Source organism: Bison bison, unplaced genomic scaffold, assembly GCF_000754665.1.
Source record: "Bison bison bison isolate TAMUID 2011002044 unplaced genomic scaffold, Bison_UMD1.0 scf7180017864495, whole genome shotgun sequence".
Taxonomy (NCBI): Eukaryota; Metazoa; Chordata; class Mammalia; order Artiodactyla; family Bovidae; genus Bison; species Bison bison.
The window spans coordinates 7,323,398-7,347,166 of record NW_011495054.1 but is presented as its reverse complement, the minus strand read 5'-3'; the positions used below and the strand labels follow the sequence as shown (position 1 = coordinate 7,347,166).

At 48.7% G+C, this 23,769-nt stretch overlaps 1 protein-coding gene across 1 annotated transcript in view; it reads left to right on the top strand.

Moving 5' to 3' along the window:
* Positions 1-23,769, top strand: part of ACACB (acetyl-CoA carboxylase beta) — a 111,092-nt gene that overhangs the window by 28,534 nt on the left and 58,789 nt on the right. The window contains exons 3-16 of the mRNA XM_010828668.1: positions 9,204-9,336; positions 9,528-9,666; positions 12,497-12,606; positions 12,820-12,901; positions 14,058-14,156; positions 15,143-15,252; positions 15,371-15,481; positions 16,747-16,956; positions 17,245-17,415; positions 18,005-18,166; positions 19,621-19,784; positions 21,457-21,607; positions 21,714-21,817; positions 23,334-23,415. Of these exons, the coding sequence (XP_010826970.1) occupies positions 9,204-9,336; positions 9,528-9,666; positions 12,497-12,606; positions 12,820-12,901; positions 14,058-14,156; positions 15,143-15,252; positions 15,371-15,481; positions 16,747-16,956; positions 17,245-17,415; positions 18,005-18,166; positions 19,621-19,784; positions 21,457-21,607; positions 21,714-21,817; positions 23,334-23,415 (1,828 nt within the window). The remainder of the gene's footprint in view (positions 1-9,203; positions 9,337-9,527; positions 9,667-12,496; positions 12,607-12,819; positions 12,902-14,057; positions 14,157-15,142; positions 15,253-15,370; positions 15,482-16,746; positions 16,957-17,244; positions 17,416-18,004; positions 18,167-19,620; positions 19,785-21,456; positions 21,608-21,713; positions 21,818-23,333; positions 23,416-23,769) is intronic.

Below are 23,769 nucleotides of genomic sequence, written 5' to 3'. Positions count from 1 at the left end.
ATAGCTTTCACAAATACTTTAATCCAAAGGAGTGAACTTGCAAAAAATTGGAATTGTCCTGGCAAGTTCAGAAGACCATGCGATCACAGTGTATATAATAATGAAAGTGAAAAGTGAAAGTCAGGTCGCTCAGTTGTGTCTGACTCTTTGCGACCCCATGGAGTGTAGCTTACCAGGCTCCTCTCTCCATGGGATTTTCCAGGCAAGGGTACTGGAGTGGTTTGCCATTTCCTTCTCCAGGGGATCTTCCCAACCCAGAGATTGAACCTGGGTCTCCTGCATTGCAGGCAGACACTTTACCATCTATGAGCCACTATGAAGGTGCTTTCTTGGGTCACTGCATGGATCCTCTCTTAGCTTAGAGTCGCTAAAAAGATGAAGATAGACAGCCCCACTCTGCCACTGAGCTGTGTAACCTTTAGCAAGTGTCATCCACCGTCTAAACCTTGGTTTCCTCATCTGTCCCTGAGGCTGATCCTAACTGGACTTTCCAGACTTCTTATGCAAGAACTTGGGGTCTTGAGTGCTGTCCTGAGTCAGCACAGACATTTGCATAGCTGATAACAGTGATGACAGGATTCAGTTGCAAAAGATTCCTGGGGAGTTGTGAGGTGTTTGTAATCCTGTCCTGAAGGCCTAGATGATCTACTGAGGAGCCAGAACTAGCAGGAAGGCAAGGTCCCAAATGCCAGCCAGCATCCTTTGGTGTGCAAACAGGACTAGAGTTCAGAGAACAGATGAATGAATGTGGGTCAGAGTGGTTGGAGAAGAGCTGCTCAAGAGGAGTCTTGAGTGGAATAGAATGAGATAAAGTTGAGGGCCAGGAGGCAGAAGAATCTGGTCTTCAGTGAGTCCCACAATACCCCATGGTGACATCACTGCTAAGGGAATCCGGCTCAGCACCACGGCCAGCTGCCCATGTTGACTTGTTGATTGTTGGTGGGTCTCACTCCTGCGTCGTGCACATTAGAATTTCCTGGGGGGGCTTTTGAAAACTGTAGATGCCTGAGTCCCCCGTCAATCCCTCCACCCCTAGAGATGCTGATTGATTAGTAGACCGGGCATCAGTTTTTTGGGGACGGGCTGTGCTGGGTCTTTGTTGTGGCATGTACACAGGCTTCTCTTTAGTTTTGATACATGAGCTCTTACTGTCGAGCTCGGGCTTCTCATCGTAGAGGGCCAGGTTCTCTAGTTGTGGCATATGGGCTCTAGAGTGAGCGGGACCTCTGGTTGCCCCATGACACATGAGGTGTTAGTTCTTCAGCCAGGGATCACACCATCCCCTGCATCTGAAGGCAAATTCTTAACCTCTGGACTACCAGGGAAGTCCCCCATTAGGATTTTGAATGTTTGCGTTTCTTATCAGGAGCCAAAGTACAAAGTGTGGAAACAACTTTCCCCTGACTCCCCAGGTCATAAGTAGTAGATTCTGATTCAAAGCCTGGAAGGACCGCTCTAATCTGCTGGGATGTCTCAGCAGTGGCACTGTTGACATTTGGGGCCCTGCAGATGGTGACTGCAGTCACGAACTTAAATCTGGTTGGAAGGAAAGCTGAGACAAACCTAGACAGCGTATTAAAAAGCAGAGCCATCACTTTGCGGACAACAGTCCATCTAGTCAAAGCTGTGGTTTTTCCAGTAGTCACGTACAGATGTGAGTTAGACTATAAAGAAGTCTGAACCCTGAATAATTGATGCTTTCAAACTGTGGTGCTGGAGAAGCCTCTTGAGAATCCCTTGGACAGCAAGGAGATCAAACCAGTCAATCCTAAAGGAAGTCAACCCTGAATGTTCATTGGAAGAACTGATGCCGAAGCTGAAGCTCCAGTACTTTGGCCACCTGATGCAAAGAGCTGACTCATTGGAAAAGACCCTGATGCTGTAAAAGATTGAGGGCAAGAGGAGAAGGGGACGGTAGAGGATGAGATGGTTGGATGGCATCGCTGACTCAATGGACATGAGTTTGAATGAACTCTGGGAGATGGTGAAGGACAGGGAAGCCCGGCATGCTGCAGTTCATGGGATCACAAAGGGTTGGACACAACTTAGTGACCAAATGAGAGTCTTCGTGGGGGGCTTTGCAAGATGTTGAGAAGCATCCTTGGCTTTATCCACTAGATGCCAGGAGCACGTTCCACATTGTGACACCCAAAAATGTCTGCAGGCATCGCTGTGTGTCCCCAGGGGAATAAGGTCGCACCCAGTTGAGAACCCTGGCCTTCAAAATTGTGTCTCAGATGGGAGTGCTTATTTTTCTAAGTCCAGACCATATAGTTACTTCCACTGATCTCAGATGGCTTTCTGCCTTGAAATTAGCTTCCGGGGGTCAGGGAGAGTCGGACTGGAAGCCCAGCTCTGCCACCTGCCAGCTGTGTGACTTGAGGTCCATGGGCCTCTCTGAGCCTCGGTTTCTTCATTGTGCGGAGATGATGGCCTCCCCTGTGTAAGGCTGGGGATTCAGGGAGGCACCCTCTGGGCCCAGTCTATGGCGACACTTGAGGATGTTTATTCCTTCCTTCCCCATGCAACCCTGCCTGTTCTCATGCCTGGGCAGCTGACGGTGTTTGGTGTTTTGCTGACAGCTCTCTTGCATAGTTGACTGCACCTGAAGCCATTTCCAAAGTCACCGTGGAGTATTTCAGCCCCCACACTTGTCTTGGAACAAATGCCGGCCAAAGGTCAGCCCCCCAGAGCTAATGTTGATTGGCCTCCAGCTTCGTCAGAAACAGATTAAAAATAGCCACCGGCTCTGAGGCTGGCCCCGAAGCAAAGCTGCAGCAGCAGCACTGTGTTCACCCACCTACTTCGCTGTGATGGGTTTGGGGCCCGCCTGATGGAGGGGCTGTGTCCCCAGTTTTGAAATCAAAATGGCAGCCATGAATGGTTTTCCCCAGGCCACAAAAAGGTGTTTTTCTAGCGGTTGAGATTTTCTTTGTTGCACTTTAGGTCAAATCGCTGAGTTTTAAGATTGTGTGTATAAAAATGGGATGTCTCAGATTTTCTGAAGCCAGAGGATCAAGCTAGCCAGTTGGGGAGACCAGTGGGGAGAGTGGGTGGTTGGGGAGGAGGCCCTGGGCAGAGGAGCAGCCTGATGCTATTCTTGGTTAGATGGGGAGATCAGTAGCCCCTGATCTCTTGGCATCACTGCACTGAAATAATAAAGTTTTCCGTGCACCCAGTGCCGGCTTTTACTTTCTATCAGTTCAGTTCATTCCAGTCACTCAGTCATGTCCGAGTCTTTGCGACCCCATGGACTGCAGCACGCCAGGCTTCCCTGTCCATCGCCAACACCCAGAGCTTGCTCAAACCCACGTCCATCGAGTCGGTGATGCCATCCAACCATCTCATCCTCTGTCGTCCCCTTCTCCTCCTGCCTTCAACTTTCCCTCCATCAGGGTCTTTCCCAATGAGTCAGTTCTTTGCATCAGGTGGCCAAAGTATCAGAGCTTCGGCATCCATCCTTCCATGGACTATCCAGGGCTGATCTCCTTTAGGATGGACTGGTTGGATCTCCTTGCAGTCCAAGGGACTCTCAAGAGTCTTCTCCAACACCACAGTTCAAAAGCATCAATTCTTCAGCGCTCAGCTTTCTTTTGGGTCCAACTCTCACATCCACACATGACCACTGGAAAACATACTAGCTTGTTTAATCCTCACAATCCAGTGAGGCACGTGTTGTTATCCTCACTTTACAGTGGAGGCTACTGAGTGCCGGTGGAAACCAAAACGACCATGGCTTTCAGCATCCCTGTTACAACGTTAATAGCTTTCTCTTCTTACTGAAAATAATAGTGTGATGGAAAATTTAACGAATGCAGGCAAAAAGAAGAAAACAGGAAAAACCCGTTGTTCAACCACTGTGAGAAAACTGCCCGTCTTGGTGTCTATTTTCCTACATGAGGGGTCTGCAAATGACGGCACTGAGGCCAAATCTGCCTGTTTTCTAAAGCAGGGGTCCCCAGCCTCTGGGATCTACTGCCCGATGATCTGAGGTGGAGCTGATGTAACAATAATAGAAATAAGATGCCTAATACATGTCATGTGCTCGAGGAATCCTGAAACCATCTCCCCCGCTGCCCTGTCTGTGGCAAAATGATCTTCCACAAAACTGGCCCCTGGTGCCAAAAGGTTGGGGACCACTGTTTTAAAGAAATAAAAACAGGCTGTTGTTCAGTGAAACAAAACACGCTGAACTGCTTGCTGGTTCACGGGATGTAATTCTGATGAAAGCCCTGTCCACATTTGCAAGATGATATTGACCTCCAGAGTCCTTTTCCAAGTCCCATTTCATTTTAGCACTTCAGTCCCAGGAGGTTTTAGAAGAGAAGCTGGTTGCAGTTTATGGGAGGCAGGAAGGCCGCCAGCTCAAGGGCCGGAAATCCCTTGTCCATTTGTTTGTTCTTTCAGGCAGCGTGCAGAAGCCCAGTTGAACTAAGAAAGTCTTCACTGAAAAATACAAGTCCTCTTCTGGTGTAGCCTCATGCCCTCACGATGGCTTTCTGTCATTCATTTCTGGTTTTGCTCCCTGGCCTGGAAGTCCGTTTTTTCATTTCTGATAGGCAGAGCCTGGAGAGGGTGAGGGGGACGGACTGCAGGTTTCTAGAAGGCTTTCCCCATGGGGAACTATCCTGGATGCAAAGACTGTGTAGCAGGAAGTGCCCACACCCAGCATTTCCTGATGTGATGGCAAGAGCCCCAATCCTGTTTACTTGCTGGGTGATTGCCTGGCTGGGCCTCAGTTTGCCTATCTGTAAAATGGGATCTCTTTCCCCCAGCGGCTTATTGGCCTACAACTTTGCTGTTGCCAGTGGCCTGCTGGCAGTGTTCCTTGGGACCTGTCAGTTCTTCACCAAAACTTTTTGGCCCCTCAGACCCACTCAGCCCTGCCCTCCCAAGATTCCTGGTGACACAGTTATTGGACACATCCCTCGGTGGCAAACCTCTAACTTAATCCCTGGCAGGTGGCTGTCTCCCTGCTTGAATAGCCCATTGGTGGGATGAGAGAGAGTGGACAGAACGCCTGATTCCGCACCTGTTTAAACCTCACCAAATGACAGGAGCTTTTTCTTTTAAGTTTTGTTTGTTTCGTTTGGCTGCACTGTGCCTTTATTGCTGGGTGCGTGCTTTCTGAGTTGCGGTCAGTGGAGGCTGCTCTCTAGATGCGGTGAGCAAGCTTTTCGCAGCGGTGGCTTCTCTCGTTGGGGAGCGCCGACTCTAGGGTGCTGGGGCCTCGGCAGTTGCAGGACGTGGGCTCAGTAGTTTCGACTCCTGGGCTCTAGAGCGCAGGCTTAGTAGTTGTGTCCCAAACTTAGTTGCTCCGCGGCATGTGGGATCCTTCTGGACCAGGGATCAACCCTGCGTCCCAGCCGCTAGCAGGTGGATTCTTCACCACTGGACCGCCAGGGAATTCCAAGCTTTTTCTTAAAGAGCTGGAAACCCATCAGGCCCCAGCAGAACAGAAGCAGGAGTTAGCAGTGACATTTTGGAAACTGGAAAGCAGATGAACAAGCAGTCTCTGGTTAACGGAACCAAGAGGTCTGAGCCATAAGGAGCAGAGAGAGAAGCTGAGAGCCTGTGTCCCGAAGGCACCGGGATCAGCAGCATCGTGTGCTTCTGCGTCTGGGGACCCCAACGTGAGGAGGACAAGGTGACAGAACCCCAGGTCTCCCATCTGCCCAGGTGGCTGGGGGCTGCCCACTCCCACCCCGGTTGCACACAGGTGGTTTGGTCTCTGGAGGGTGGGGAGTAGAGGGTCTTTGGACTGGACACTGATGAGCGTTGGAGCATGTGGGGCCTGCTTCCCACACCAGAGGATGGGTGCTGTGTCACTGCTGAATCCTGAAAGCTGTCCTGTCCTCCAGACCTGTCCCAGCGACTGGCCAACCTTTAATTCCAGGCAGAAGGCTGAGCACCAAAGAATTGATGCTTTCGAACTGTGGTGCTGGAGAAGATTCTTGAGAGTCCCTTAGACTGCAAGGAGATCCAACCAGTCAATCCTAAAGGAAATCAACCCTCAATATTCATTGCGAAGACTGACGCTGAAGCTCCAGTACTTTGGCCACCTGATGCAAACAGCTGATTCATTAGAAAAGACCCCAATGCTGGGAAAGATCAAGGGCAAGAGGAGAAGGGGACTACAGAGGATGAGATGGTTGTATGGCATTGCTGACTCAATGGACATGAGTTTGAGCAAACTCTGGGAGATAGTGAAGGACAGGGAAGCCTGGTTTGCTACAGTTCGTGGGGTCACAAAGAGTAGGACACGACTTGGTGACTGAACAACAGAAGCCCCACAGACTTGTCCTTGCTGGAGGAACTGGACCAGCCAGCAAGGATGACTTGAAAAATACTTGGAATTCCCCAACACACAGCCCTCCCTCCCAATCACTCTGCATTGAGCTTAGGGTTCAGTGACTTCACCACATGCCCAGTACTTTTCATCAACTCTCTGGTTCCTGCTCTTGGTCCTGAGAGAGCAACCAAGGCTTATCATACATTCAAGTACAGTTTCGAAGATGGAAGGCAAACCACAAACACCCAACCAAAAGGGACACAGGAAACATGGGAGATACAGAAACCACATCAGGAGAAGAGAACTTGGAAAAGCTATGGTAAATACCCTCATCAGGGGCAGGGAGGGTGCCGCACACATAGGAACAGGGTGCATAGGAAAGGGGACATTTGCAGCCCCAAACCATGCTCTTGGACATTAAAAGCATGCTATTAGAACAGTTAGGAGCTAAGGCTGAGGGAATAGCCCAGAAGGAATAAGAAAAGAGTAATAAGAGAGGGAAAAATATATAAACTTGTGGGCCAATTCAGGAATTTCAACATCCAGATAATAGGAGAAAGTGAAGAAAAAAGAGGCAGTTAAGTCACTAAGGAGATTTTGTTGTTGTTCAGTCACTGAGTTATGTGCAGCTCTTTTCGACCCCATTGACTGCAGCATGCCAGGCCTCCCTGTCCTTCACTATCTCCCAGAGTTTGCTCTAACTCATGTCCATTGAATGGGTGATGCCATCCAACCATCTTATCCTCTGTTGTCCCCTTCTCTTCCTGTCCTCAAATTTTTCCCAGGTTCAGGGTCTTTTCCAATGAGTTGGCTCTTCACATCAGGTGGTCAAAGTATTGGAGCTTCAGCTTCATCATCAGCCCTTCCAATGAATATTCAGGGTTGATATCCTTTAGGACTGACTGGTTTGATCTCCTTGCTGTCCAAGGGACTCACTCTCGAGAGTCTTCTCCAGCACCATAGTTCGAAAGCATCAATTCTTCAGTGCTCAGCATTCTTTATAGTCCAACTCTCACATCTGTACATGACTACTGGAAAAACCAGTAGCTTTGACTACCCGAACCTTTGTCAGGAAAGTGATGGAAAATTTGCAGATAAATCTCCAGATTTCAGTTTCCAGAGTGAAGGAACCTGACAGCTTCCCAGTGTTACTGATGGAAGTAAACACATACCTCAGCATATTCCTAAAATTGTTCCCTAAACTTATAGGATACTGGCGAAAAGAGAAGAAGCTATAAGCTTCTGGATAGGAAAAAACAGGTCACCTACAAAGGGACCAAGGATCAGCATAGCTCTGGTTCTAGCATTCTTGAAAGCCACAACAACAATGGCTGGAGGCTTCCAAAATTCTTAAGGAGAAGGCTTTCCCTCCTAGGATTCCATGCACAGCTAAATGACTGAGTCCGGTGTGAGGGCAGAAGGAAGACACTTTTAGAACATGCAAGGCCACAGAACATGTGCTCCCCCGGACACATTTTCTTAGAAAGCTACTGAAGGATGTCTTCCATTGAACCAAGAGAGTAGATCAAAGAAGAGCAAGACATGGAGGACAAAAAAGCAAAGGGATCTAAGAGAACCAAAGAAGGCCTCTGGGGTGAGAGCAACAAAAGAAGCCTATACAGCCGGGACCAAGACAGGCATGTTGGGGCATCACTGTCGTGTGTCCTGCCGTTTGTCATCTTTCTAACTGGACGAAACTACTGTAGGATATGTCCTGGCAAGACGAAGGGTCTATCAAAAGAGAGGGAGCCACGTGGTGCCCTGAATTTGGGGGTAAAACCCCAGGAAAGGCACAGGGAAGCCGAAGGATGTCAGTAAAGGGAAGTCCCAGCTGATGGTTGTACAGGGGTTTAGGACTCTGTCCAGATGAAAGCGGTGTTGGGGCTTTCAGGAGGGATGTGGCCAGTGAAAAAGCAGTGGAACTGATTGTCTTACGTGTCCTGCTGCTGCTAAGTCGCTTCAGTCATGTCCGACTCTGTGCGACCCCATAGATGGCAGCCCATGAGGCTCCTCCGTCCATGGGATTTTCCAGGCAAGAGTGCTGGAGTGGGGTGCTATTACGTGTCCTAGGAGGCTGAGGAGTGAGATGAAGATGCAAGGAAAACCAAGCTAAAAAAAAAAAAAGTCATTAACTCCAGGGAAAAAAAAGCAAAAAGAAAGGGACATCTGATATGCCACAAACCCTCACCTGTGAATAATGACCCCAGACCCATAAAACACCATAAATTTACCAAATCGCAGGAAACCTGTATTACGAGGTTGGGGAAAGGGGATAGGGTGGCTGCTTAAGAGCAGTAATTCCATGTCTGCCAAGATAACAAGCTCATAGATGGATGATGTCTTAATGGATGATTCACAAGATAACGTACACACATCGTTCAGAAGCACAGAGATGTGTAAATGCCTGAGTCCCACGTGATTTCCTCTGGAGTGGGGTTCTAGAGGGGCAATGGGACAAGGACCTTCTATTTTGTTGTTATACATTTCTTTATTGTTCTTGGTTTTTTTTTAAGCTTGATATACAGGTACAGAAAAGCACACGAAAGGTACAAACTGCTTCACAAATATAAAGTATTAGAATGTGTACTTCCCTGATCTTACACTTGTACCCTGTTGTAAGTTGGGTTTTTTTTGGTATTATTTGAGTTCCTAAATTGTGAGAATTTATATAAAGAGTGAATTGAAGATGAAAAACCTGAAAATACAGCTTAGGACAGATCAGGGGGTCTCTTCTGCTTCTTTTGTGATCTAACCTCTTGAAGTCTCCTCGTAAAGTGTTTCAGGGTCCGCAGAGAGGGACAGCAAAGCTGCAGGAGTCTGATGGAGTTTGGCTTCTCTGTGGAAATGAATTTCCTAGGGGCCTGCGTGTCCCCAACCTGCTTGCTCACGGGTCTGTCCTGTTCCCTTGCAGGCCCAGCATGTCGGGGCTCCACCTGGCAAGAAGGGGCCGAGAACAGAAGAAAGTGGACCTGCACAGAGACTTCACCGTGGCTTCCCCTGCTGAGTTCGTCACACGCTTTGGGGGGCATCTGGTCATCGAGAAGGTACAGGTGGGGTCCCGGCACTCGGGGTGGGGTGGAACGGGCCAACCTGCCTCAGGCTGCAGAGAAAGGCCCGCCCGTTGGTGAGCACTTGCAGGAGCAGGAGGTACCCTCGGAGGCTCTCAGAGATGAAATGAACCCTGGGGTAGCACATAGCCTCCAGCACAGGCCCCCTGCCCTTTTCCTCTGTCCAGGTGCTCATCGCGAACAACGGTATTGCCGCCGTGAAATGCATGCGCTCCATCCGCAGGTGGGCCTATGAGATGTTCCGAAATGAGCGGGCCATCCGGTTCGTAGTCATGGTAACACCAGAGGACCTCAAGGCCAACGCAGGTACTGCGGCCCTGACTCCCTCCCTCTCTGCCACGCCCCATCCTCACCTCCTCCACTCAGCCTGGGCCAAGTCCATCCTGTACCCCAGAAAGCATTGCAGGGTACCTCTCCCAATTCCATATTTATTTCCCAATCTTCTCTATTTAATTAAAATGTCTGCTGCTAACAAGAGTGACCCATAAGCCTTATAAAAATGCAAATGGTTAACATGCAAAGTGGAAATCTCACCTTTGAGGAACATCCATGTTACAGTAGCTTGGCATCTTTCCCTCCAGATGCTTTTTTCTTGCACGGGTATGTGCTGTTTTTTCAATCGTTCCTTCATTTTTCTACTTATTTATCGCTCCATGTCTATCAGCATAGATCATTCTGTTAATAACTATTGGGCAGTTTGATTTTTCTACAGTTCATGGGGTCACTAGGAGTTGGACATGACTGAGCGACTTCACTTTCACTTTTCACTTTCATGGATTGGAGAAGGAAATGGCAACCCACTCCAGTGTTCTTGCCTGGCGAATCCCAGGGACGGGGGAGCCTGGTGGGCTGCCATCTATGGGGTTGCAGAGTTGGAGACGACTGAAGCGACTTAGCAGCAGCAGCAGCAGTTTGATTTTTCCTCTGAACAATTGTGTCCCATTGTAGATTCTGCACACAGTAGCCAAACAGATCTTTTAAAACACAACTCAGTTTCCATCAGCATGCCCTGCCCCCCACCCCGTGTCCAGCACCAGCTCCCTCACCCCCGAACCTCCCCATAGTGAAGGTCCTGGGCTCTGCTCTGCACTGATGGAGTCTCCGTTTTATTTACTACAGTGAGGACAGGTTTGCTCGTTAGCCCCATTTTACAGATGAGATAATTGAGGCACAAAGGTGTGACTCAGTTGCCCAGGGACCTGGGGATTGGAACTGTGGGCTGAGTCCACAGCCTGATGCTGTGGGGTCACTCCTCACACTTAGGCTAAAATTTGAGAACCTCACCAAGGCTAGTTAAGGCCTCACATGACTTGGCCCCTGCTGGCCTCCCAAACTCCCATCTCCTGCCTCTCAGCCTCTATCCCTGGGTCCCTGTCCCACTGGCCTTATCAGTGTTGGCCTCGCTCTTTTCTGTTGCAGAAGCTTGGAAAGTTCTGGACCGTTTGCTGACAGTGCTTTCCGGAAGCTCTTTGCACAGCAGGCCTCCACTCCCCCACGCACAATTTGAATGTTATAGCTCTCCTGGCCATCCCTGTCAGAGCCCTGGCACTGCCCACAGCCTGTGGTTACCCTGCTTGTTTTCTTGTTTATCTTCTCCAACATGAAAATAAAATTCAGCAAGGAGTGGGTCATGGCCTGACGCCTTGATTTGTAATCTCTGGAACTTCTCCCATCACCAACACACTGCGTTGGGTCAGCATCAGAGGCCAGCAGGCCAGAAGGAAGCACTGCTCTCGAGTTCTTTTTCCAAGTCTGCACATAACATTCAACAGTTCCTTCTCAGGGTCTTAGAGAATGTCATAGTACAGATGTACTAACTCCTGACTTTTGATTGAATCTACTTTGCACAGTTCAAAACACTGCCCTGTGAGGAGGGACTTCCCCAGTGGTCCAGTGGTTAAGACTGTGCTTCCAGTGTGGGGGCCTGGGTTCAGTCCCTGGCCAGGGAAGTTCCACAGGCAAAAAATAAAAACACACTGCCCCGCAAACACCCTTTTACATGTCTTTGGCCTCATTGATGAATGTTTTTTTAGAACATGTTCTTAGAAGTAGGATTTCTGTGTTTGAAGAGCATGAGTATATTAAAATCAAAGCATTGTATTGTATTCAGCAATGAAAAGGAAGGAAATCATCATGTTATAACACAGGTGGGGCTTCCCTGGTAGCTGAAATGGTAAAAAACCCACCTGCAATGAGGGAGACCTGGGTTTGCTCCCTGGATGGGGAAGATCCCCTTGGAGGAGGGCGCGGCAACCCACTCCAAGTATTCTTGCCTGGAGAATCCCACGGACAGAGGAGCCTAGTGGGCTGCAGTCCATGGCCATCGGGTTGCAAAGAGCTGGACACAACTGAGTGACTAGGCACATAATACAGGTGAACCTTGAGGGCATTACGCTCAGTGAAATAAGCCAGTCACAGAAAGACAAATACTGGATGTTTCCACTTACATGAGGTCCTGAGCAGTCAGATTCATAGAGACAGAAGGCAAAAGGGTGGGTGCCAGGGGCGCTGGGCAGCAGGATGGGGAGGGGTCAGTTCATGGGTATCGAGTTTGAGTTGCATGAGATGAGAAAGTTCCGGAGATCCGTTTCACAACAGTGTGAATATACTTGACAGTATTTGAGCTATGTACTTAAAAAGTGATTACGATGGTAAATTTTGTTATGTGGCTCTTTTTTTTAACCATGATTAAAAGCAAACATTGTATTGTTTAGTGGCAAAACACTATTAAGATACCCAAGAATTTTTAGGGAGTTCCTGGTGGCCTAGTGATTAGGATTCCAGTCTTTCACTGCACTGGCATGGGTTCAGTCCCTGGTCAGGGAACTGAGATCCCACAAGCCACATGGCACTGCCAAAAATTAAAAATATATATGATGTTTTAAAACCCACTTCTAATCCAACTATATTGATAGCTTGCTTCCTTCTTTTTTGTTGCCTTCCAGGCCATGACCAGACACACATGTATTTTCACACAATTAAAGTCAAACTCAGTTCTTTCTTCCAACTATCATATACGTTCCTCCACTGTGATCCTAGAGTCGTCACGGTTATCCTTTCAGTGGCCGTGCATCGCTGGGTCCTGTCCTTGACTTGGGTCTGTCAGTCCTTCTGATCACCTCTCATTTAATTCCAGAGTATATCAAGATGGCAGATCAGTACGTCCCTGTCCCAGGAGGGCCCAACAACAACAATTACGCCAACGTGGAGCTGATTGTAGACATCGCCAAGAGGATCCCCGTGCAGGTGAGTCACACGGGGTGCCCCCGTCTGCCTGTGACGGGGACGATGCCCTCAACTCTGGAGCAACCCGGTTCCACAGTTCGGAAGGGATGGAGGAGCTGGTCCTAGGAGACTCTGAAAGCCAGGGCTGGTAGGACCCAGCAAGGAGCTTTTGGGGTGTGATGGGGGGCGGATTCTTGAAGAAAGACCTCTATTCATGCCTCTGTGTGTTTGCAGGCGGTGTGGGCTGGTTGGGGCCATGCTTCTGAAAACCCCAAACTTCCGGAGCTCCTGCGCAAGCACGAGATTGCTTTCCTAGGTAGAGTGTGCCTCCATCAGATATGTGGGAATGGGGGTCTTGATGGAATTCTCGCTAATACAGCCCTGGAAGGAGGGGGCCTGTTTGATGTTCCCACATCACACGTTCATGGTCAGGAGCAACTGAGTCCAGCAGTGGGAGGTCACATGGAGAGGTTGGCCAGCCTAGGGAAATAGCTGTTACCATGGTTACCACAGCAGAATGATGCTGGGGCAAGCAGAACCCTCTGCTGGTGTTCCTGTTGGTACTGAGATACCAGCCATGTTCAGATTTCTAACTCAGGTTGGAAATCTTTAGGCTACACCTTTGCTTGGGCTGTTCTTAGGCCTTTGGAATGCCCTCACCCCCTAGGACCAGAACCCCTCATCTCTGCTACTTATTAGGTAAAATGATACTTATTGTTCATGGCATCTGTTTGTTTCATATTTCAGATGTATAATTTGTAAACTTTACTCAATTAGGTTGTCTGTCATCCTTGTGTGTAAATTGGAATCATCTACCATTCTCAGTAAATCCCTGTTGCTGCTCCTTAACCTCTGGGCCCACAACACAGACTTGTATATACAGCAGCTTGGTGCTAAGTCAGTACCTGATATTCACCTGAGGGTCTGCCTGGTGACCTGTGCTCACTGATGTGTTCTTTTCCGTGGCCTCTCATTGGCTGTCACATGGGACTCTCATTATCTCTCATTTTTAGTTCTGGAAGTTGATGGTCCAGCCCTGGTGCCAGCCAACTACAGCCTACAGGCCAAATCCAGCCTGCTGCCTGCTTTTGTAAATAAAGTTTTATTGAAACACGGCCCTGCCCATTCATTTATGTATTGCCTATGGCTCATTTATGTACTGCCTATGGCTCATTATAGAAAAAGTTTGCTAACCCATGGTCTAGTGTTTTGAGGTGCTGGCTTGCTCCCCTTGGTCTAGTTTTTTGCTGGTGAACTTTGTATAGGCCACTTAGCTTAAGCTATAAATCATGTTTACAGTCCACATGTATTGAAAGTTGACTGACGAAGTAGCAGACTAATAGATCTTTTTTCTTCCCCATCTTGATGTTCAGTCCTTTAAAGCTGGGACCTGGGGACTTTTCTTTTGTGTACCTAATCAGCCCCCAGTTTTGAGGGCCTGAGTCTGCCTTCCCCCTTGCCCCACCCCTCAGGCCCTCCCAGCGAGGCCATGTGGGCACTAGGAGATAAGATCGCCTCCACCATCGTGGCCCAGACTCTGCAGATCCCAACGCTGCCCTGGAACGGAAGTGGTAAGGGGCCCTGAACTTCACTTGGGGAGGACGCCTGGGCCCCATCTTGAGAGCACAAGGGGTGACAGGAGTATGCTTCTTTAATTCTTTCATTTAAAAATTTAAATTATCAAGAAAGTGGCATGATATCTTTGTAGACATCTTAGAAAATAGGAAAAGTGTAAGAAAAAGAAATAGAAATTGTTTATAATCCAATGACCTGGTTTTGATCATTTGTTTTTTTATTCCAGCCTTTTTTCTAGGCACATCCGTTTAAAAGCCAGAGCTCTTATAGTTAATAGTTTGTGATGTGTTTTTTTTCTCACTAGTCTGTCTATGTCAATAAATACACTTCACAACACTTCAGGTGCCTGCATAGGATTATATTATACAGATGTACCTTAATTTACTAACAGTCCTCTGTAGTTATACTTTTGGTTGTTTCCAATAAATTTTTTTCTAAATATGAAAATATTTAAAGCCTTGATAATCCTGTAGCTAACTCTCTATGTACATTTTAATAATTTCTTTAGGGTAAATTCCTAAAAGTGGAATTCTTAGAATAAGTTAAAAAAACAGGAAAACATTTCAAGAGTTTCTAAACAATTTGATTTTTTCCTATAAAGATTGAATTTTAAATTTGGAGTGAAAAGTTTGTTTTTGTTTTGTTGTTGTTTGTTTTTGAAATCTTCATAGGATTTTAGAAAGTAGTGATTGACATTACAAATGACTCCATAAGATAGAGTTGGTTTTTTTTAAAAAAATTCAGATCTACATGGCTGTTCTTGGTAGACTCAGCCTGAATTGTCTTAAGCTTGGTTTCCCATTCGGGGTCGAGTTGGTCCTTAAGGAAATGAAAATGCACGGTGGGAAACTGAAGGACTGTGTCTGAATTCTGTTGGCCCAGAGGCCAGGTCTAGAGCCGCTGTGCTGGGAAGAGGCACTGTATTTCCCTGTCGTGTCCAGGCTGTTTTGGGGAGGATTCTGTTTCCTCTGTGACCCTACAGGTCTGACGGTGGAGTGGGCGGAACACAGTCTACAGGAGGGGCAAAGGATCAGCATCCCAGAGTCCGTCTACAACAATGGTTGCGTGAAAGATGTAGATGAAGGCTTGGAGGTAAATGCAGATCCTTGGAGGGGTGTGGGGGGGCCAGGAGCCAGAACCTTCTCATAAGCCTGGTAGCAGCAGAAACTGTCTAAACCTCTAAAGAAGTCTGTTTGTCCATTGCCCTCAGGCAGCAGAAAAAATTGGTTTTCCCTTGATGATCAAAGCTTCTGAAGGCGGTGGAGGGAAAGGAATCCGGAAGGCGGAGACTGCTGAGGACTTCCCCATCCTGTTCAGACAAGTGAGCTCCTCGCGCCGCATGTTTTTCCCTGTGTCTTTGGGAATTGTGCTTCTTCGGTCGGTGGCCACCAGATTCTTTCCACTAATGTTATTGTGTCACAACCAAGAGGACACCTGGGGGAGCTGAAGTATCGCTGTGTTGTGTTGCAAAGCGAATGTATGGATCTTTACTTGAAAAAGTCCAAGGCTTGGGTTGATCTGTACACTGTTTGCTTAGATGTTTGGTTCTATGAACCAGTGTGTCTGTAAAGGATTTCAGATACTTGTTTGTGAGAATATCTATCTGTGACTATTTGTCTATCGAGAGATGGAATATTTTGTACAGTTAAGCAGTTTCAGTATTTTTAATGTTTGTAGATGATCAGTTTTATCGTTGGAGCAAATCATGTATTTACTTATTTGTAGCTGGTTTTCTACTTTTAAACCATTTTGCCTGGGGGATGGGGGAAGGAATACATTAGGAGACTGGGAATAAAATATGCACACTACTGCATTTAACATAGATAACCAACAAGCATCTACTGTGTAGCCCAGGGAACTATACTCAGTATTATGTAATAACCTATAAGGGAAAAGAATCTGGAAAAGAAAAAAAAAACCCAGCATAACTCCTGTTAGCCACTGGGTTTCTTTCCAGTACTTTTCCTGTAGTATATACTTTTGCATAGACCTTCATATAGTTCTAGATTTTTTTGTTTGCTTTTTAGTTACTTTGTCTATTTCTGACGGTGCCGAGTCTTGGTTGCTGCGCGCTGGCTTTCTCTAGCTGCGGCGAGCATCCTCACCGCAGTGGCTTTCCTTGTCGCGGAGCACAGGCTCTAGAGCGTGTGGGTCGGTGGTTGTGGTGCCCAGGCTTAGTTGTCCCGAGGCGTGTGGGATCGTCCCAGACCAGGGATCGAACCTGCGTCCCCTGCCTGCATGGGCAGGCAGATCCTTAACCCCTGGACCACAGGGAAGTCTCCATAATTCTGTTTTATTATTTTTCACAGAAGTAGGATCCTCCCATGTGTTACTGCAATCTGCTTTTTTTTTTAATTGTCTTACAAATAACTCCATGTGAATCCTTATTTTTACTCCGCCTTCTACATTATGTATTTTTGATCATCTTTGATTTTGAGAATGTTATATCTTTGAGAAGAGGTAAAACTAAAAGATCGACAGGACCATGGGCGTCCCTGCCATTATTGCGCGCTCTCCTTGGAGAGCTTCCTGCTCCAGCCCTGCTTCCCCAGGGAAGAACCTGCCACCCTGCCGTCCCCCACCCAGGTGCAGAGCGAGACCCCTGGCTCCCCAGTCTTCCTCATGAAGCTGGCCCAGCGCGCCCGGCACCTGGAGGTCCAGATCCTCGCCGATCAGTACGGGAACGCAGTGTCCCTGTTCGGGCGTGACTGTTCCATCCAGCGGAGGCACCAGAAGATCATAGAGGAGGCGCCGGCCACCATTGCCACGCCAGCCGTGTTCGAGTTCATGGAGCAGGTGGGCTCTGGGGAGCTTGGGTGGGGGAGGCATCTCAGCTCAGCGCCAGCAAGAGCTCTCAACGCCCAAGTTGCCAAAGTGGAGTGGGTGTCCAGGAAGAGATGAAGGGGCAGGGGGTGGAGGGAGGAGATGAATTCAGCCTCACGCAGGTTTACTGGGCTATGATCTCTGAGGCCCTAAGGTCATTTACACACTGCAGGTCCTCAGCCTGCATTCGGTCAGGGAACCGGGATGTTTTCCCCCCGGAGAAAACCACCGGCACCCCCTCCTTCCCCATCTTGTCTGCAGTGTGCCGTGCACCTGGCCAAGACGGTGGGCTACGTGAGCGCGGGGACTGTCGAGTACCTTTACAGCCAGGATGGCAGCTTCCACTTCTTGGAGCTGAATCCCCGCCTGCAGGTGGAACATCCCTGCACGGAAATGATCGCGGATGTCAACCTGCCTGCTGCCCAGCTGCAGGCAAGGAGACGGGCTCTGAGCCCTGCGGTGGCTTCTGCCTAGAGCTGGGGGTGGGGGTCTCCTATCCTGCTTAGGTCAGACCTCCCTCCACTTGGACTGGCCTGGTCATTTCTTCCTTCTGGGAGTTACTCACACACTTCGGCGGGATATGACACAGGTCCCTTTGAGTGGGTCACATCCTAAGACCCAGTAGACTCAGTGTGATCCTTTGGCTCAGCTGGTGTCCTCTGTCGTCTGCTCCTTCCTCATTCCTCCAGATCAGCTTTCCCTGCGTCCTTCACAAAACTTTCTTTAGCTCTGCATCTGGACGCTGTTTCCCCTCCCTTCCCATGTCCTAAGAGTCTGTAGCTTTTATCTGATGCTCATTATGTGTTGTGACTGTTGCTTCTTTGCCCAAGGACACGGCTCCATGGGGGCAGAGGCAAGCTGTCTTTTTCTCTCCTTGCACCTCTGTGTTGCACCGTCTTGTGGACCCAGGAGGAGCTCAGTATTTTCCAAATCATTCACTGCACCCTTCCTCCATCACCTCTAGCTCTGGGCTCTGCGTTTGAGGACTGACCCTCTCACAGGATGGACTTCTTGATTTCAGATTGCCATGGGTGTGCCGCTGCACCGGCTGAAGGATATCCGGCTTCTGTACGGAGAGTCCCCGTGGGGGGTGACGCCCATTTCTTTTGAGACCCCTAGCAACCCTCCCATTCCCCGAGGCCACGTCATTGCAGCCAGAATCACCAGCGAAAACCCAGATGAGGCAAGTCTGGGGTGGTGGTGGGGGGCCTGCGTTTCCACCACCTCCAACCTCCCAGCTTGGGGCAGACCCCGAACTTTAGCCTGGAGGAGACGCCCAGGCCTTGCAGTTTACAGACGAGGAAATTGATATGCGGGAAGGGAAGGGATGAAAGGTGCCTGGCGTGTCAGAGGACAGCCTCGCCTCTGGGCATTGTCACCCTATATCACAGCTCCAGAGGCTGGGGCGACCTGCCTCACGCCTAGGACCTGCTGAGCCCAGGGCCAAGTCCCAGTGGTGCACTACAAAGGTCACATATGTCCATCTTTGGGACAGGCAGCTGTGTTTAGAGCACAGATCCTTGGATTTGTGGCCCTGTGAACTTTTGACTACAACATACAGTCTAAGACAGCAGTCCCCACTTTTGGTACCAGAGACTGGTTTCGTGGAAGACAGTTTTCCCGTGGACCAGGGTGGGGGGCGGGGATGGTTTGCGGGTGACTCAAGCACATGGCATTTATTATGCGTTTTCTTTCTATTATTATTATTACATCAGCTCCACCTCACATCATCAGGCATTAGATCCCAGTGGTTGGGGACCCCTGGTCTAAGGAGTCCCTCTGTGACTTGTTCTTATTTGTGCCTTAAAGTACCAAGCAGCTGGCATCTGTCACAGTTTATGTGTATACTAACAGTTGTCACATAACCACCATAATCTACCATGATTTAGTTATTTAATGACTTCATTCAAGAAACTTGGGATGAGAGAAGTTTTATCCCCTCTCCTGTGGTGACTGTATTAGCTGGGGATCTTTGGCTGAGAGCGAACAGTCAATTCCAGAGGTGGGCAGGCAGAATGGGAGGCTTTTAGGGGTTGATGGCTTAGTCACAGGATGGAGGGCCATGTATAGAAAAAACCCAGCACCCGAAACTTTGCATCTCTGGCCTCCAAGCATGTCTGCCAAAATGAATGCCTTTATCACAGGCAATCCCAGCCGGAACATCAAACCCACCTTTCCCCTTTTACCAGAATTATACTCAGAAGGGGACGGGTCATTCACACAAAGGGAACTTTGGTGTGTGTTAGCATCAACTAGGGCTAACACTGGATTTCTGTATCTGCCAGACTTTTCATAGTCTAGAGTTGGAAATCCCTCTCCTCTTATATTTAAACATTTTCTGATCGACAACGGCAAGCATATAAAATCAGTAGGTACCATCACTCAGCCTCATCAAGTGATTACCGGTCTCCAACTTGGTTGTTATCTTTCAACTTTTTTTTTAAGAATAAAAATTCCACGCCTTGGCGTGCTCACATGGATATACTTGCACTGCTCATGACAAGTATCAATGTTTTATTGATCACACCAAGCTCTTGGGTGTGGGAGGGGCTCTTGGGTTTTCCTAGGATTTAATTCTGATGAAAGTATATCTGGAGTAATAATTTCTTCTGTTTGCTTCTTCTGTCTGGGCTCCAGGGGTTTAAGCCGAGCTCCGGAACGGTCCAAGAATTGAATTTCCGCAGCAGCAAGAATGTATGGGGTTATTTCAGCGTGGCTGCAACTGGTGGCTTACACGAATTTGCGGATTCCCAGTTTGGGCACTGCTTTTCCTGGGGGGAGAACCGGGAAGAGGCCATTTCGTTAGTATCTCCCTCCCTCCTTCCCTTCCTTCGACCCCTTCCTTTGAGAAACTAGAAATTATTAGCCTGTGGCTTCAGATGCAGAGCAGTTTAGGGGATGAAGAGCAGACCTTATCTTAAACACCTTATGCCAGAGTCCAAGAACACAATCTGTCCTCTTCCCTCGTTTGAGACCTGTGACGACATGCATGGAATCAGTTCACCAAGGTCACTGATCTTGAGCTTGTTACAGGTTGAACTTGAAGGTGATCCAAAGAATGTTCAAGGTGATTCCAGGAGTTTAAAAGGTGCTGAGTGCTATAGCTTTTTATTAAAAAAAAAAAAAAGGTGCAAGGGGGCCCTCTTTTAAATTTAAGTCTCTTAGGTAGTTCCCTGAGAAATCCACATTGACAAAGAAGCCCTCAAATGCCAAAACACCTACATCTTTTTAAAAATTGAAGTATAGTTGATCTACAGTGTCTTCTTAATTACTGCTGAATAGCAAAGTGATTCAAAGAAGGCAATGGCACCCCATTCCAGCACTCTTGCCTGGAAGATCCCATGGACGGAGGAGCCTGGTAGGCTGCAGGCCATGGGGTTGCGAAGTCGGGCACGACTGAGCGACTTCACTTACACTTTTCACTTTCATGCATTGGAGAAGGAAATGGCAACCCACTCCAGTGTTCTTGCCTGGAGAATCCCAGGGACGGGAGAGCCTAGTGGGCTGCCATCTATGGGGTTGCACAGAGTCGGACAAGACTAAAGTGACTTAGCAGCCGAAGCAAAGTGATTCGGTTAAACATATATATATATATGTACATTCTTTTTTAAAAATATCCTTTTCTGTTATGGTTTATTATAGGATGTTGAATACAGTTCTCTGTGCTATACAGTAAGACATTGCTGTTTGTCCATCCTATAGATAACAGTCTGCATCTGCTAACCCCGGCCTCCCACTCATCCCTCCCCCACCCCCTCAGCAACCACAAGTCTGTTCTCTATGTCTGTGAGTCTGTTCCTGTTTCATGAATACGTTCATTGGCGTCATATTTTAGATTCCATGTATAAGCGACATCATCTGGTGTGTTTCCCCTATAACACTCTCCCTGATTTCATAGAGAGTGGGGTTTCTGCCCTTTAGACTGGACATGTGTTTGATGCGGGGGGGCTCTCTGGGAAACAGGAGGTGGTTACAGCCAAACACGTGCAGGCTGGTGACTGCCCTGTGCAGAGTGGGGTACTGGCGTCAGCCATCTGTCTGTGCACCCCAGGCCCACTGGGGAGCTGGGTGGACAGCTAGAGAGTGACTCCTCCTTGGGACACTGAGGGATTTTGGCAGGTCCAGCAGGAGAGAGAGTCAAAGCGACTGGCAAGGTTGATAACAATTATAATCACTAATTAATCATTTCATAACAGCTAACATTTACTGATCAGGGACCATGTGCTTTATATGGATTATCTCATTTGAATCCCCAAGTACCTGTGAGAAGGCAGGGTTTTCCCCTCATTTTCCAGATGAGGACACCGAGGCCGGGGCAGTTTAGTCACTGGCCCAGGATTTGCTGGGCCAGTCCATGCTGGAGGCTGTCTGATTCGGGACCCTCTCTTTGCGGTTCTGGTTCATTGAGAACCATGCTGGAGCTGATGACACATATGTTAATTGGGAAAACAATCTGTGTGCCTTCCCCTCAAGGAACATGGTGGTGGCTTTGAAGGAACTATCCATCAGGGGCGACTTCAGAACCACCGTGGAATATCTCACCAACCTTCTGGAGACTGAGAACTTTCAGAACAATGACATTGACACCAGCTGGTTGGATAACCTCATTGCCGAGAAAGTGCAGGTAGAGGGCTGCACGTGTCTCCCCTGGGGGTCCTGGAGCCACCACCCTCCCCCGGCTCCCTGTGGCCATGGTCCCTGTGGACACTGATGCACAGAGTCTCTCCCAGGCTGAGAAGCCAGATATCATGCTCGGGGTTGTGTGCGGAGCCTTGAATGTGGCCGACTCCATGTTTAGAACCTGCATGACGGACTTCCTACACTCGCTGGAAAGGTAGGGCGTAGGGGTACTTCCTTTCCCCTCTTGGGATACGTGTTGGTGGCAAGTAAGGCAGACACATGCGTTCTTTGGGTGCAAGTCAGTTACCACGCATTCAGTGAACCCCTCCTGTCATCACCTTCTCCTGCCCTCAGTCTTTCCCAGCATCAAAGTCTTTTCCAATGAGTGGGCTCTTCGCATCAGGTGGCCAAAGTATTGGAGCTCCATCTTTGGCATCAGTCCTTCCAACATGCTTGCCTCTGTAGAATGCCTCAGATAAACCTGGGTTGCCCTGGAAGAGGCTGGATGGTTGGGGTGGGGGATGAGAGGGATTCTTAAGGCCAAGAGAGCCATCATCCTACAGACAGCCATGTACATACTCATGCTGACTTGTGTAAGTTAAGTTACAACAGGCAGGAATTCAGAGAGGAGGATGTGAACTTGAGAAGCAAAGCAGGTTATAGGTCACTTCTATAAATGAATCAGGTGGCCAGCGAAATGGACCCCATGAAGACGGCCAGGAGGTCCCTCTTAGGATGGACCAGGGCTTCCCAGCCTCTGTACCACTGGCATTTGGGGCTGGGTCATCTTTTGTGGTGAAGGCTGACCTGTGCCAGATGGGACGTTAGCCCATCCAAAGCATCCCCTCCTCCTCCTCCTGAAGTCAGGACAATTGAGTGTGTCTCCAGATGCTGCCATCTGTCCTCTGGGGAGAGGCAGAAATCTCCCGCCCCCATTGAAAACCACCATGATAGGCAAAGGAGACTACCAAAAGGGAAATAGAAGGATGAAAGTTTTTAGTCCTTGAATCATATGCTTTTTAAAAAAATATTCTTATTTCTTTGGCTGCACTGGGTCTTAGCTGCAGCCTGTGGGATCTGGTTCCCTGACCGGAAATCAAACCCAGGCCCCCTGTATTGTAAGCGCCAAGGCTTAGCCATTGGACCACCAGGGAAGTCCCAGACAATATGCTTTTGAATGGTAATAGAGTCACAGTATGGGCTTCCCTGGTGGCTCAGCGGTAAAGAATCTGCCTGCAATGCAGGAGACCTGGGTTCGATCCCTGGGTCGGGAAGATCTCCTGGAGGAGGACATGGCAACCCACTCCAGTACTCTTGCCTGGGAACTCCCATGGACAGAGGAGCCCTGCAAACTATAGTCCATAGGATTGCGCAGAGTCGGACTCGACTGAAGCATCTAAACAGCAGCAGCAGAGGCCCTGTCTGTGCGCTGGTTTCTTTCACGAGCAGGTGGCAGGATTCCCACGTAAGGACTTGTTCCGAGAAGAAGCAGCGTGGAGTTTGCTTCTTGGGAAGCCCTTTTGAAATTTCACATCCTGCAGCAAGACCAGTTTCCTTCAGTTCTAAGGGATATCAGGTTCCTTGGGACTGTCCATCCTTTGACTTTATCAACCAGCCATGGTGATGCTTAGGAGAGGCAAAGAGCAGGTAGCTTTTTAAGTCCAGAGAATGGATGGCCGCAGAGTTCTTGGTCACTCCTAGACTCACTGCAGGTCTGTCTTCTCTCCCAGGGGCCAGGTCCTCCCTGCAGACTCTCTGCTGAACATCGTGGACGTGGAATTAATCTATGGAGGTGTCAAGTACATTCTCAAGGTAAAGGTCTCTATTTCTTGGATGTCTCCAACACTCTGGGGGCTCAAGGGAGTTTTATTTCTGCCGCGCGCCACCCCTGCAATGGATTTTCCACGCCTGCTCCCGGGACTCCCCTTGCAGTCCCGTGACCTTGAGACCTATGGGCTTTGGGTTCAGAACCCGTAGGCTTGGGCCTCGTGCACAAACATGGCATCATAGAGCATGTATTGGTTTCCCACGGCTGCCGTAATTAAGTTCCATAAACCGGTGTCTTCACCAGTTTCACCAGAAATTCATTGCCTCTCAGTTCTGGAGGCCAGAAGTCCAACATCAAGGTGTTGGCTGTGCTGAGGTCTCTTAGGCTCCCAGGAACCA